Source organism: Geotrypetes seraphini, chromosome 1 (genome assembly GCF_902459505.1).
Source record: "Geotrypetes seraphini chromosome 1, aGeoSer1.1, whole genome shotgun sequence".
Taxonomy (NCBI): domain Eukaryota; kingdom Metazoa; phylum Chordata; class Amphibia; order Gymnophiona; family Dermophiidae; genus Geotrypetes; species Geotrypetes seraphini.
Genome location: NC_047084.1, coordinates 597,204 through 612,605, shown reverse-complemented (window position 1 = coordinate 612,605; position 15,402 = coordinate 597,204). Strand labels below are relative to the sequence as shown.

Below are 15,402 nucleotides of genomic sequence, written 5' to 3'. Positions count from 1 at the left end.
TTTGGAAAAAGGTCGAAGTCTGGTGGACTTATGTCTAGACTGTAGGAAGCATGAGGTAATATCGCACAACCATATTTGTGTATTTTTTTAAAGACGAGTGGAGAGCTCTATTTAACCCATGGCCAAAAAAATGTCAATGAGCTCAATCAAAAGTCAAACAAATGATGATTTTTGCTTATGATCATGAAGGCATCATCATTACAGACAAAGTTCCATGTGGAAGAAGTGTCACAGCAGTGTATTATCATGATTTTTTTTGCAAAAAATGCACAGAAAAATGCACAAAACCCAACCTCAGTTGCTCTTGGCTGGGCCACTCATTCTTCACGACAGCACTCGCCCGTACATAGGGAATGTCGTCATTGAAAAACTACGCAAATACGGCTGGAAGGTGCTACCTCATGTTCCCTACAGTCCAGACATGAGTCCATCAGACTTCGACCTTTTTCCAAAGTTGAAACAACCTATTCGTGGACATTGTTTTGCATCTCTGGAAGAGCTTTTTTACACCAGTACCAAGCCATTCGGCAACTGATGGAATAATGAAGCTTCCTGGACGTTGGGACTCGGTCATTGCAAAGCAGGGAGACTACATTGAAGGAGTGTAAAGAAATACTTGGAAAAAAAATAGTGTGAATTATTTATGAAATGACCCTCGTATTTTGAAGACTGAGGTCTATATCAGAAAGTCTGAGCCAAGCTAGGCTTCTCATAGCTACTGACATAGTATGACGCATGACCTTTTTTTGTTGGAACGTTGGTCATCTACCTGGCAGCTGGGCTTCAACGCCAAGAAATGCAAGGTCATGCACCTCGGCAGTAGGAATCCGTGCAGAACTTACACCTTAAATGGTGAAACCTTAGCTAGGACTGTAACAGAACGAGATTTGGGAGTTATCATCAGTGCAGATATGAAAGCTGCCAATCAAGTGGAGAAGGCTTCATCTAAGGCAAGGCAAATGTTAGGTTGTATCCGCAGAAGTTTCGTCAGCCGGAAGCCTGAGGTCATCATGCTGTTATACAGAACAATGGTGAGACCACATCTGGAATACTGTGTGCAATTCTGGAGGCCACATTACCGTAAAGATGTGCTAAGAGCAGAGTCAGTTCAGCGGATGGCCACCAGGATGGTCTCGGGGCTCAAGGATCTCTCATACGAAGAGAGGCTGAACAAGCTGCGGCTCTACTCTCTCGAGGAACGTAGGGAGAGGGGAGACATGATTGAGACATTTAAATACATCTCCGGACGTATCGAGGTGGAAGAAGATATTTTCCTCCTCCAGGGACCCTCATCCACAAGAGGGCATCCGCTTAAACTCAGGGGCGGGAAATTTCATGGGGACACCAGAAAGTATTTCTTCACCGAAAGAGTGGTTGATCATTGGAACAAGCTTCCAATACAGGTAATCGAGGCCAACAGCGTGCCAGATTTTAAGGGTAAATGGGATGCCCATGTGGGTTAAGGATGGGTCATTAGGAGAGGGATCTCCAGGAGAGCAGACTCAGGGGGGTGGGTCTGTGAAGTGGGCAGACTTGATGGGCTATGGCCCTTATCTGCCGTCATTTTTCTATGTTTCTATAGCAGACGCTCTGGAAGACAGTTGAAAAGCATCAGTGTGTGATCTTCAAGATACGTCGCAGTCTGTGACAGAGTATGAACAGTCCGCTGAAATTCCTGAAGATGCTCCGAAGGAATGTATTGCTCAAAATCAATCAACCAGCCTACATGTTGTTGAAGAAACAAAGACATGTAGAAAGTGTAATTAAGAATTCTGTTCAATAGCATAGAGTTTTGATAAAGGCGACACCCAAACATGTCCATAGTTGCATCCCAGAGGCAATGAGGCATGAACTCTGGTAGAAAAATATTTTTTGAGGGTTAATTCCATCAATAATGAATGATGTGGAAGTGTGGACTATCAAATCCTGGCGTAGAGAAAATTCTATAAAGTGAACTCATCTTCCCCGGAGCAGCCTTGACGGATAAAGGCATCTCCCAATTTTTGAAAAGGATCTGTTTAAACATTTCATGCAATGGCAATTTGAAGAGTTTTTTGGAAGGCCCATTAAAGTTCAATATATTTTGAAATTCAGAATTTAATGAAGCATCAGTCTCCACTGAAACAGACAAATCTTTGCACAACTGGTTAATGTAAGCAGCAAAGGAAACTTCCTCAGGGGAGGATCTTCTTCGGGGAAGTGCTGCACCAACAGACTCAGGCTCTGAAAAGGAAAAACCAAAGTCAGAATTTGAATCAGAGAAAACCTCTAGGGAAAAATGTGTAGAAGAAGCCCTGCAACGTTTTTGGTACCAGTGTGATGAAGAGGCAGCAGAGGATCAATGAACTTTCTGATGCCTCTTTAAAAAGAGGAAGTCAATGGTAGGAGGACTCCGATGTCTTGGTCTGGAATGCCTCAAAGAAGAAGAGGACTTACGGCCCGAAATAGCAGCTCAAAGTCTCAAAGGTGAGCATTGTATAGAAGAAGTAGAACTTCGATGCAAAGAACCATGCCTGGAGGAAGAAAGGCATCGAGCGATAGAACTATGACGCCTCATAGAAATCCCTGAGCATTATTTTGATGCTGCAATGGATCCTAGTATCGGTATCTTGATGCCTTATACTGGTATGTCCAGGTTGAGCCGGTACCAAGGGAGTTTATTGTAGGAGATGCATGCAGTGCAACTTAAAAACAGTGGCAATCTCCCAGTGAAAAAACTAATCGAGTTTCTCCCAGAAAAAGTGCACCAGTACCGATGGCTCAACAGCTGGTACTGTCGGTGCAGCAGGTTGTCTCGGTATGGGTGCCTTGGTAGAGGACACACCCCGAATAGGAGAAATGACCTGTAGATCAGCAGAACGATGACGTCTTTTAGCCTGAATCAAGAGACTCGATGACTTTGAGGCCTGTGACTGTTGCTGAGCGGCATGCGCCAGTACTGAAGACTCACCAGCAGGTTGTTCAGAGAAGGTGACCTCAATGAAGATGCACACCTAGGAGGAGAGACAACTTGCAGATCCTTAGATCGATGGCATCAATGTATGATCTGTTTCAAGAGATTCAATGTTGTAGAGACCTGCGACACTTGCTGGGAAAAGGATGTCTCAGTAATCGGCTTCCTCGAACAGCTTCTCCTGTTGAATATGACAGGCTTTAATGGAGTGCTTTTGCAAAGTGGAATTAACACAAGACTCAATTCGGTGATCAGGGCCAAAACAATGAAGACACCTACAGCACTTTTAAAACCTCATCGAAGGGTTCGACATGGGAAAAATCTCGTCGGCAAGATTAAACTCAATGGTGAGCGAAAAGCCCAAAGATCTAGAAAAAGAAAATAAATATTTGACCTATTTTTTAGAAAGAACTTAGTAAAATACAACACCAAAATCTAGAAAAAACAATGTTAAAGAAACGTGAAGCAGGGAGGCAATGCCGACTGAATGGAGTCCAGTCAAAAGAGACTTCTTCGCTCCGCGTAAAACGAACTGAGGTACCGCGAGCGGGCGTCAGGCGGAAAGGTTCTCACGCATGCGAGGTGCAGGCAGTCGTGAAGTTTCTAAAAACTTAAAGTGAGAGTTCACTTTTCATACTGTCTGTACCGGTCTCTGTGGATGATGTCGCCCATATGCGAGAATTTGCTGCCTACTTATCGTAGGATAAAGGGGAAAGAGGAATAATGAGGGAGCACCCTGCGAGTCCCTTATGGATGCCTGACAACCTTCACTCCAAGCCCCTGCAACACAGTAGGTGAGCAATGTTACAAGGGGAATGTTCCAAAACGTTTCTTCAGGCTGACTAACAGGTACCACAGAGGGATTGGCCTGTCAGTTGAAGACCTCAGTCTGCTTCTCCTCCACGCAAACAGAGCTAGACCCTCAATTAGGGAAGCTCTTAGCACTAAAAGCATGTCAAAATACAGTGAAATAGACCGAAAAAGTAAAGAAAAACAGAGCAGATCAGAAAGACTCCTTCCGGCTTGCATGCAACAGGAAAAACCGAAGGGGGCAGCTGAGCACTAGAATAATGTATTAGGGATTGATGAATATATTTAACTTATTATTCACTTTCTTAAATATTTAAATAATTTTGCCATACACTTACTTTGCACTCCTTGAAAGGCATTGTTTTGGATTGATTTCTGTTTATATACTCATCAATATGGGTCTGGAATTTTTTTCCAATGAGAGCTCCATCTTCCCAGCTGCACTCAGAGTATGGCAGACCTTGCCACTTGCAAAAATAATCTGGATATCCTGCTGCTGACTTCTGATTTGAATGAGCTATTGAAGATTTAAAAAAAGAGTCTTAGATTCATATTTTTCTACAAGTTTATTTTCATAATCCAATAATTCAATAGTTCCAAGGCAACAATCCACAAAATTAGCTGAACTAGAAATATAAAATATAGCAGTATTCTCCCCAGAAATTTTTTCCAACCGAGTGGCATGAAAATGTAGCCGGGTGGGGCGGGATGGGGAAATTTGGTGGTGGGGAAAATTAATCCCCTCTTTTACTAAGGTGCGCTAGCATTTTTAGCGCGCTCAAACCCCTGCGCTACATGGGAAAACTAGCACCAACTCAATGTTGGCGTTAGCATCTAGCACACATGGCAATTCCTCCGCGCGCTAAGCGCACACTAAAACCACTATCGTAACTTAGTAAAAGGAGCCCTAAATGTATACTATTTTTATTAGTTAATTATTATTATTATTTTCCAATGCTCAATATGACTTCCTTTTTTAAGGTTTGACACTTGTGCCAGAATATTTTTACTAAATTTAAGAAGTATTTGCCCTCTTTCAAATGGTATAGAGGTTTAAAAAAGGGAAAGGCATTAATGAAGTCATTAGGTTCAATCTAGCCATTTATTTCTGCATGAATTTAAACAACTAAAAAAAAGATAAATATAGCTCATCCAGTCATACAAGCAATGGCTCTACAGCAGGGGTGCCCACACTTTTTGGGCTTGCGAGCTACTTTTAAAATGACCAAGTCAAAATGATCTACCAACAATAAAAAATTTTTAAAAAACACAAAGCACACTGTAAGCAGAGAAAATGTTAATTATCATTTATATTCCGCGGGTTTTCAAAGTGGTCAAGGCAGACGATTCTATGCAATGTCACCTCAGGAACAACTATACAAAAATAGACAAATATACCCCCTCCCTTTTTACTAAATCGCAATACTGGTTTTTAGAGCAGGGAGATGCACTGAATGCCCTGCGCTGCTCTCGATGCTCATAGGCTCCCTGCGCTAAAAACCGCTATTACGGTTTAGTAAAAGGGGGCCATAGTGCAAAATATAGACAGCAGATATAAATTCTTAAAACAGACACATTTTGATCACTAAACTGAAAATAAAATCAGTTTTCCTTTTTGTCTGGTGATTTCATGAGTCTCTGTTTGCACTTCCTTCTTCTGACTATAAATCCAATATTTTTTTCTTTCTGCCCTTCCCCTTTTCTTTCTGTCTCTCTTTCTTTCTCTCTCCCCCTGCCCCCCAAGCCATCGCACCAATTTTTCCACTTCCCCGATTCTTTCCCTACCCCCTAAGCCATCATGCCGATTTTTCCCTGATTCCACGAGCCAGACCAGGAATGTACAAGCGCCGGAATCACAAGACTTCACCTCTGATGTCAATTCTTACGTCGGAGAGGAAATTCCAGGCCAGCCAGGCAGCGATTGGCTGGCCCAGAACTTCCTCTCTGACATCAGAATTGACGTTGGAGGTGAAGTCTTGTGAGTCCGGCGCTTGTATGCAGGAAGAAAAAGATTGCCAAGGCAACACAATCGACTCACATTGCCTTTGCAATCTACTGGTCGATCGCGCTCAACCATTTGGGCACCCCTGCTGTTATGGTATCCTGTCCTGACCTGAGGAAAGGGGTTTAGTCCCCAAAAAACTGCCTTATTTCTATTTCCTATTTATAAACTTTAATCAATAGATACAATACTACTTGATTCTACGTAAAGCAACAAAAAAATTTTTTTCTACCTTTTGTCGTTTCTGCTTTAATCATCTTGTCTTCATTCTTCTTTCTAGCCAGCATCTGTCCGCTCTGTCTTCCATGCAGCATCAGCCCCTTCCATCCACTGTCCACCCTCTCCCCGTTCCATATGGCATCTTCCCTCTTTTTATGCTCCTTCAACAAACTGTCTATCCTGTGCCCCTTCTCTTCTCGTTTGTACATGATTGATTTCAGCTCTGCCACCTCTCCATTTTTCTCTCTCTGTCAACACCCCGTCCCCTATGCTCTGGCAACTCTCTCTTCTCCTTTCTTTCATTCACACCCCACAGTCTGGTATCTTCCCTTCCCTGATTCTCTGGCATCTCACTTCTTTCCTTTTCTTCCATCTCTCCCTCCCCCTCCATGCTCTGACATCTTCTCCTTCCTTTCCCCCTTCCTTTTCCCTTGGTCTGGCATACTTTCCTCCTTCCCTCCAATCCCTGGCATCTCGTTTCATTCCCTCCCTCATCTTCTTTCTCCCTCCAGTTGGGTGCAGCAAGTCTCTCCCCCTCTGCTCCCTTTCCTCCTTCTGTCACCCAAGGCCTGGCGTCATGAACTTCTTCAGGCAGCAGCATTCACAATTCGCTGCTGTTGCCAGCTTCGGGCCTTCTTCTCTGTTGGGTCCTGCCTTCATAGAAACAGAAGTAGGCAGGATCCGGCAGAGAAGAAGGCCTGAAGCTGGCAACAGCAGTGAATTGTAAATGCTGTTGCTAGCCGAAGAAGTTCATGACGCCAGGCCAAGCACCCGGGGCAAACTGCTACTCTCCCCCCCCCCCCCCCCCGCCACGACCCTCCTATCTCTCCCTCCCTCCCATCATGAGACTCTAAACAGCCTGCTTCAGGGCTTTCTCCTGCCGTAATTCCCTCTGGCACGTCACCGATGAGGGAAGGAGGGTCGGATCGGGTTTGGGGGGGGGCGCCCGGGAAGATGAGGCTGCTGCTGCTGCCAGCGAATCCAGCAAGGGTGAGGCCCCAAAGCACAGCGCTGGCGGGACCCCCCTGACCATTTCAGGCCCTAGGCCTGTGCCTACTGGGCCTATCCTTTAATCCGGCCCTGATTTACCCCCCCCATATGCCCTGACATCTCTCTCTTCCACTCCATGATATGGTATCTCCTTTCCCTCCCTCCCATGGTCTTTGCATCTCTTTCCTCCTTTTCCTGATCTTCCTTCTCCCTCCTTCCCTCTCTCTCCCCAATTGGGTGCAGCAGCATTTCTCTTCCCCTCCCCCATTGGGTACAGCAGTATCATCAGCATTTCTCTTTCCTCCCCCCAATTTGGTACAGCAGAAGCAGCATTTCTCTTCACCCTCCCCCCTAATTGGGTGCAGCAGCATGACTCTTCCCCCTCCCCCTATTGGGTATAGCAGCAGCAGCATTTCTCTTAACCCCCCCCCCAATTGGGTACAGCAGAAGCACCAGCATTTCTCTTCCCCCTCCCCCTCTAATTGGGTACAGCAGCATTTCTCCTCCCATTCACCCTCCGCCCCCCCCCCCCTCCGTCTCACACACCCGGTAGATTCGCTACAGACAAAGGCAAGTTGCAAGTTTCCCTTCGTTGCTGACCTATCTCCCAAAGGTCAGCGACAGAGGGAAGCTTACAACTTGCTGCTCTTGCTTACTTCGGGCCTTTCTCGTTGCCGGGTCCTGCCTTCACGGAAACAAAAAGTAGGCAGGACCCGGCAGCGAGAAAGGCCCGAAGTAAGCAAGAGCAAGTAAGCTTCCCTCCATGGCTGGCCTATCTCCCGCATGCTCCAGGACTCTAATGGTCTGTGCCGGCTTCTCTTACCTACCCCCCCCCCCCCCCGACGTAACTTCCGGTTTCGGAGGGAAGCCGAGTTCGAGTCGCTTGCTGGGTTTTGTTTTGTTTAAATTCCGGCAGGAGTCTTTTGGCGGCTCTTCAGGCTCGCATTAAGCAGTGATAGCAGCAGATTTCGGCAGATGACAGCCGGACGGTAATGTAAATTTGCTGGGCGGAGCACCCGGCTGAAAAGCGCTGGGGAGAACACTGTATAGTATGAACTTTTCCTAGGGTGCTTATCTGTTGAGTCCTCTCAAACCTAACTCAGGGCTCAACGAACTTCAGACACTAAGTCGCCATGACAATTAACAAAAAAAATCAGACCCGTTACCTTGATTTTGTGGCAGCATCAGAAGCAGGACCTAGGTCAGATATGGGCAACTCCAGTCCATGAGGGCCGGAATCCAATCGGGTTTTCAGGATTTCCCCAATGAATATGTATTGAATGCAGTGCATGCAAACAGATCTCATGCATATTCATTGGGGAAATCCTGAAAACCCGATTAGATTCTGGCCCTCCAGGACCGGAGTTGCCCATGTCTGGTCTAGGTTCTTCCATCCCACCTCACCACTACCATCATGGCACCTCCAATGCGCATGTGCTGTCCTCAGCTAATTATAAGGAGAGTGGCTGCATGTTAGGCAAACAGCTTATTTAGCAACAGAAAGCAGATTTAGGTTGCGGCTGCTATGGTAATGGGGGAGAAAGGTCGCCCTTCCCTGTTAAGTTTGCTGTACATCACTGAGCATATTATGAATGGGTAATTTATAAAGTACAGTTACTTACCGTAACAGGTGCTATCCAGGAACGAAAGGCAGATATTCTCACATGTGGGCGACGTCATTCACGAAGCCCGGCAAGGACAGTGAAAAGTGTACTGTCATTTTAAGCTTTACAAAAAGCTTTTAGACTGCCTATATACTGTGCATGTTCCAGCTCACGAAGTAGTCAGTTCTATGCTCAAGTGAAGAAGCCAACTAGGGGAGGTGGGTGGGTTGTGAGAATATCTGCCTGCTGTCCCTGGATAACACCTGTTATGGTAAGTAACTGTGCTTTATCCCTAGACAAGCAGGCAACATATTCTCACATGTGGGACTCCCTAGCTGTAAGAAAAGGTATGGAGGGAGAGTTGGTTTCCAAGAATATATAAAACATGAGTTGCCAAGAAAAACCTAGACCTAATTTCTAATACAAAAGCACGAAGGCAAGGCAAAAAACCTAAGGTATAAAAGAATAGAGGAATTGCATGCTCTACTAGAGGTAAAAGGAGGACTATGAGAAAACCTATATGCATGGAGGTTGAAAAATAATAAATGACCTCCCAGAGGCAGGTGAATCTAAGTATAGGTGATGGAGATGCCGAAAAGATTAAAGAACCAAATAAGGAAAAACTACTGACTAATGCATACATATAGAGTAACAGACCAAATGGGCAGTTGAAACCAGTAATGCCCCAGAGTAGACACAAATGAAAAGGGAAAGGAATTTCGCAAGCAAATGGAAGCATGATTTTCGTGAAAGGAATAGCCTTAGAGGATAAAAAGGAGGAAATATCCTAGAAGGAAAGAAAAAACAGCACTATGGAGTATAGAATTAGACAACATAGTGGCTTACTATGGAGGGCCTTGAAATGTTAGTATAAAACAGGAAGGGGAAGCATATTACACAAGCAATATGCCAGTAAGCATGAAATCCTTGTCAGATATTTAGAAAAGTAACTGTGAATGGAATAGTTTAATATCCCTGGGTTGTTTGTTTTTTTTTTAAAGGGCTTTTTAAAGGGCTCCTCATGTACTAAAAAAGAGGAGCTAGGTGAAACTAAAGCGCTATTAGAATTAGGACTTGAACTCATGAAAACATATGTCTAGGAGGGTAGTAGTTGAATTTTTAAACTACGGCACCCAAGTAAAAATAAGAAACGGAGAAATGAGCTACCATAGATGTGGCCGCGAGTAATACATAAGTGCCACACGAAAAACACTTGTCGTCAAGAAAGTGAACAGGAAAAGTAAAAAGCCCATGCCATTGAACTCCTGCACCTTCTTACTTTTTTATAGAAGAGGAATTCTGTGCAGCTAGATCTTAGCCATGTGCTACCAAATAATGTGGAAATTACTCTCAGAGTCAGATGCATCAACTTAAGGCAAGGAGATACTATAAAGCTGAGAGGATATGTTCCGAGTTGAGATGCCAAATAGGATCTTATTTGGAAGTAAGAGAGGAACTTCAAGAAAAATGGCTCCGAAGTAACAAAAAAACAAGAGAGTAAGTATGCAACCAGAGGAAAAAAAACCCATGTTGTACAGACAAGTACATAATGGAGAAAAACGAAATGTGGAAAACTAAAAGTGCTGGAGTAAAAGCTTCAATTCCAGTGTTCCAGGAACACAATGGCAGACAAAGGTCAAACGGCCCATCCCTCTGACCATCCACAGCAACCACTAACTCTTCTTCTCGAGTCAAAAGCAAGTAGTAAATCCAACCTGTTAGAACATTATAAATTGGCTGCAGCAAGAGATCACACTTTTTTTTATCCTAGAGAAATAATGACCTCCAGGGCATTTAGAATGACATTGTGAGCCTTCGGGACAGTAAGGGAATTTTTCAAGTACCTTTCTTATTTCTAATCTTAATGTATATTTTCTGTAAACCGCTTAGAACCTAACGGATGTAGCGGTATATAAGAAATAAATTACATTACATTACATTACATTACATACATGATAGCAGGAACAGATATACTACTGATAAGAGAGTTGAACAGGAGGTGACTCAGGACTGGTCTAGAGATCACACGTAAACAATATTAGATATGATCCCAGCATACTCCAGAGAAGTGGAACAGGAAGAAGCAATCCACAAAGGCTTGCCAATGGAAAGAGACTGCAGAAAGAGCTACCAATTCATGCTGGCACTGGCCTCCATAGTCCAAGGAAGAGAGCTCTGTAATGCATCCTTGCGTGGAGCCCAGCGGGAGAGCACACATACTGGAGAGGACGCATATGTGCCCTTGCCCACAGCACTACATCCAGTGTGGCCGCCATAGAACCCAGGACCTGAAAATAATCCCATGCTGGAGCTGGCTTGTACATAAGAGAAGAAATCTGAGCACACAGCTTCTGTCTGCATGCCTCTGAAAGAAAGACGCAGCCCACTGCTGTGTCGAATAGGACACTCAGATACTCCAGAGATTGCGTGGGCAGCAAACTGCTTTTTCTGTAATTCACAATCCACCTGAGGTCCTCCAAAATCCAGATCACCTGATCCACAGTGTGCTGACTATCAGCAAATGAGGGGGCTCTGTTCAGTCCGTTGTCCAAGTACGGCTGCACCTGCAAACCCATTTTTCTCAAGTGAGCTGCCACAACCACCATCACTTTGGTGAAGGTCCAAGGAGCCATTGTTAGGCTGAACAGCAGGACAGAGAGCGTCCAATATCTCTGAATGGGACGCCAAGTGCAGCGGGCTTCCCATCCCCGAAGGCTAGCATCTGTCAGCTAGGCCGAACAGCAGAGCCGAGAACTGGTAATGACCTACTAAGATATGAATGCACAGAAATTTGCGGTGAGCTGGAAAAATCAAGATGTGCAAATAAGCCCCTGTGAGATCTAGAGAGGCAAGGAACTCTCCCGGTGCCACTGCTGCTACGACAGATTGCACTGTCTCCATACAAAAGTGAAGAATCTTGAGAGTCTTGTTCATGTGTGTAAGATCCAGAATAGGCCTCCAATCATCAGAGCCATTCTTTGGCACAATAAAGTATATTGAGTATCTGGCCTGAGCCCGAGAGGTCGGGCAGCACCAGCTCTAAGGTTTAAATATCCAGCAATCTTTGAACAGTGGCTTGCACATTGATTGCTTTGCCCGGGTGCCTCGCAGGAAAGTCCATGAACCAATCCATCAGAGGCCGGGCAAATTCCAGCTTGTAGCCTGATCAAATAATGTACAGAACCCACTGGTTGGATATAATGCATTCCCAGGTCTGCAGGAATGCCAAAAGCCTGCCCCTATCCAAAGAGGGGCATCCCTCGGCTTTGCATCATTGTGCCTTTTTGGCAGAGGGAGCTGAAAGGGAGTGGAAGGCTAGGCACACCTGTAGCTGGAAAACCTCTGCATGGAATCCTGTGAAAATCTTTGAGACGTGGCAATGGAATATGGGTGGGAACGCCTGGAGCCACCAAAATTAGAGCACCCTGAAACTCTAGAGGGCCAGGATCTGCTATCAGGCAGAGTCATAGGGCGTCTGCTATCAGCAGGGTCCTAGGGTGACAATCCATCACCGAATTCATGAGATTGTCTAGGCCCTTGCCAAACAACAACTGCTCTTTAAAGGGAAGTCTAGCCAGTGGAGCCTTGGAAATGGAATCACCAGCCCATTGTCGAATCCAGAGCATTCTGTGAGCAGAAATTGAATAGGCTGAGACTTTACCCAGGACCCATATAATGTCATATAACACATCAGCAACATAACCCCCTCCATCCACAAAGAGCTGAGGAGGGGGCTCTTAAACCTCACTCTCCAGCATGCATAGACAAGACAGACAAGCGCATGTGACAAAGGACGCCACTGAAGCAGCCTTTATGCCTAAAGTCGCTGCTTCAATGAGTCTTCTGAGGACCACATCTACCCGGCGGTCTTGCATGTCCTTGAGCACCACAACACCCTCACTAGGAAGGGATGTGCACTTAGTAACCTGTGCTAACAAAAAGTCTACCTTAGGCTGACCAATAAGCTGCTGGCACTCCTGCACCATAGAATAGAAATGAGACATGCCCCAGTGCAATAGGTGAGACCTTCTAGACAAGTGGAACGTACAAAAGCAATCCCCAAAAAGCCAGGATGGGTTGATTGAACTGACCCTCAAGATTGAGGACCCCAAAGGCAGTTATGCATGCTGCAAAACAGGGCAAACGAGTATATAAAGAACCATGTTGCTGCCATGCAAATCTCCTCAGGGGAGACAACTCTAGCTTCGGCCCAAGAAGAAGCCACACATCTAGAAGAATGTGCCTGGATGGAAACAGGAGTGTAGGCTGACGAATGGGCCTCATGGATCTATCTGGAAATCGAGGCCTTAGCAGCAGGAGCGCCCCCGCTGGACAGAATAAGTCAACCCAAACAAACAGTCAAAGATTAACTCATTTGTGACCACCAAATAGCAAAGAAGCACTCAGTGTATATCCAGGATCCTCAAAACACGATCCTGAGTGTTTGAATCAGTAGGTTAAGAAACAGGCACACATACTTCCTGATCAACATGAAAAGCCGAACCATCTTCGGTAGAAAGAAAGAACATGTACACAAGGAAATTCCAGTCTCCGAGATTCGGAGGAATGGTTCAATGCAAGAAAGAGCTTATAGTCCAGAGACTGATGGAACAGCAATCAGAAAAACCATCTGGAGCGTCAAGGCCAAGAGGGAAAAATCCCAAAAGGGCTCATAGAAAGTCTTGGATAGACTATAAAGCACCAGAGTGAGGTCCCAGAAAACATAGTTACTTACCATAACAGGAATTATCCAGGGACAGCAGGCAGATATTCTCACATGTGTGCGACGTCACCCACAAAGCCCCGGTACAGCTTTAAAAGTGCATCATCACTTTTTTTTTTTTTATATTCTTTATTGATTTTTTCCAAATGATCAACAGTGCAATAAAACAATGATATGTACAAAAAATATTTCAAGAAAAGCACAATCATCTTTCAGTTAATACATGAACAATAATTTTTTAACCCCCTCCCACCAACTGATTACTCAAGAAAAACATGAAATACATATACAGTATATAGATTCCTTCAATAACCTTTCCCAAATTTAGCATCTGTAAAAATTTAAGATATTCCCAACCCTTCCACCCCCCCCTTGGATGTGTAAATTATATCCAGGCGTAAATTAATATACCAGACAATTATTATTAATAAAATTAGTCAACGGACCCCAGGTCAGTTGAAATGATTTATTATTACCCCTTTGATCGGAAAACATTAACGCGTGTCACCAAAAAAAGTAAAATTTAGCCGAGCAAAGTTTTTCCAATTTTTGTGATCATTTGGATAGCTATCCCAGTCACGATTCCTAACAATCTATTTTTGTGTCTATCGATTAGTGGCTTAGGGGATAATAATGTCCCACAAATTACCATATCATAAGATTAATATGACCCCAGATAGAACGCCAGAAAGTAAGTATTAGCAGACAATAAAAGAGTAGATGATCCAGTGTCCCAATATCGAGGTGACAGTGCCAGCATCTTATTTGATTTTGAACTATCTAATTTCTGTAAGTGAACCGGGGTCTAAAAACTTCTATGTAACAAAAAAACAAAACAAAAAAAAAATTTGTCTCATAGATGCTGACGCTGTACATCTCATCCTCCAAGACCAAATTCGTGGCCATTGAGTAGCAGAAATCTGTTGCTTAATCTCAATGCTCCAAATATCCCGAAGGCTGTTTTTGGTTTCTTATTCAAAAATTCAGATATTAATTTGTACCACGTGGCTGCCTGATGTCCTAGGAAATCTGTCTGGAAGCATAGGACCGGCAAGCTATACTGAGTTTTTAAGTTTCGCCATTCAGGGAACCTCTTCTGGATGGCCTGCTTCAACTGCAACCATTTATATATTTGAGACTTTGAAATACCGAATGTTTGTTGCAGTTGTGAAAAGTCAAGCAGTTTTCCATCTGATAATACATCATCCAGAGTACATATCCCGCCTGCAACCAATGCTTCCAGAGTATCTTAGACTCGCCAATTTGTATCTTGGAGTTCAACCACAAAGATTGACACGTGGATTGATGAATCGGAATAGGTATTAAATTACCACTTTAAGAACTTAAGAAAGTTTGCGAACTACCCGCACTGCGCATGCGTGAGTGCCTTCCCGCCAGACGTAGGCTCATGGTACCTCAGTTCTGTAAGCAAGCTAAGAAGCCAAACAAGGGAGGAGGGTGGTTTGTGATAATATCTGTCTGCTGTCCTTGGATAACACCTGTTACGGTAAGTAACTGTGCTTTATCCTAGGACAAGCAGGCAGCATATTCTCACATGCGGGACTCCCTAGCTCAGTGTTCTTCAACTGCCGGTCCTTGGACTGGTGCCGGTGCGCAGAAATTTTCTGCCGGTCCTTTGGGCCCAAGACAGTGTTCAGCCACCGGTTCACAGTACGATCAACGCGGCATCTTCGGGCCGGCTCCCTGACTGCTGCAGTGCACAAAGCCTTCGGAAAAGGCTCCTACGCACATCCTGCGCCTGAACCGGAAGCTGTCTGTTCAGGAAGAAATGCATTTGTTTCTTTTCCTCTGGGGTGTACTGCTTACAGAGTCTTGCATCTTAGGGTTTGTTTATAAATATTAGTACTTTTAGTTTTTGGTCCTGCATTTGCATGGGATTATCTGTTTTCTGGTAGGAATGAATGTTGAAAAGCAGTGTGCTTTGTGTATTTTAATTTTGTAGTTAATCATTATGTGCTGTTAATACGATTGTGTGTGTGTGTGTATGTGTGTGTGTGTGTGTATATGAAAAATGAATGGAAAAAATGGTGTTGCAATGAGTACTATTATGGGGGCGGGGTCTGGGTGGAGATGGGCACGA

At 44.5% G+C, this 15,402-nt stretch overlaps 1 protein-coding gene across 6 annotated transcripts in view; it reads right to left on the bottom strand.

Annotated features, from left to right (window-relative positions):
- Window positions 1-15,402, bottom strand: part of CHD1 (chromodomain helicase DNA binding protein 1) — a 621,819-nt gene that overhangs the window by 431,178 nt on the left and 175,239 nt on the right. For all 6 annotated transcript variants that reach the window (XM_033962744.1, XM_033963070.1, XM_033962661.1 and 3 more), the window contains one exon: window positions 4,102-4,280. In XM_033962744.1, coding sequence (XP_033818635.1) covers window positions 4,102-4,280 — 179 coding nt within the window. The remainder of the gene's footprint in view (window positions 1-4,101; window positions 4,281-15,402) is intronic.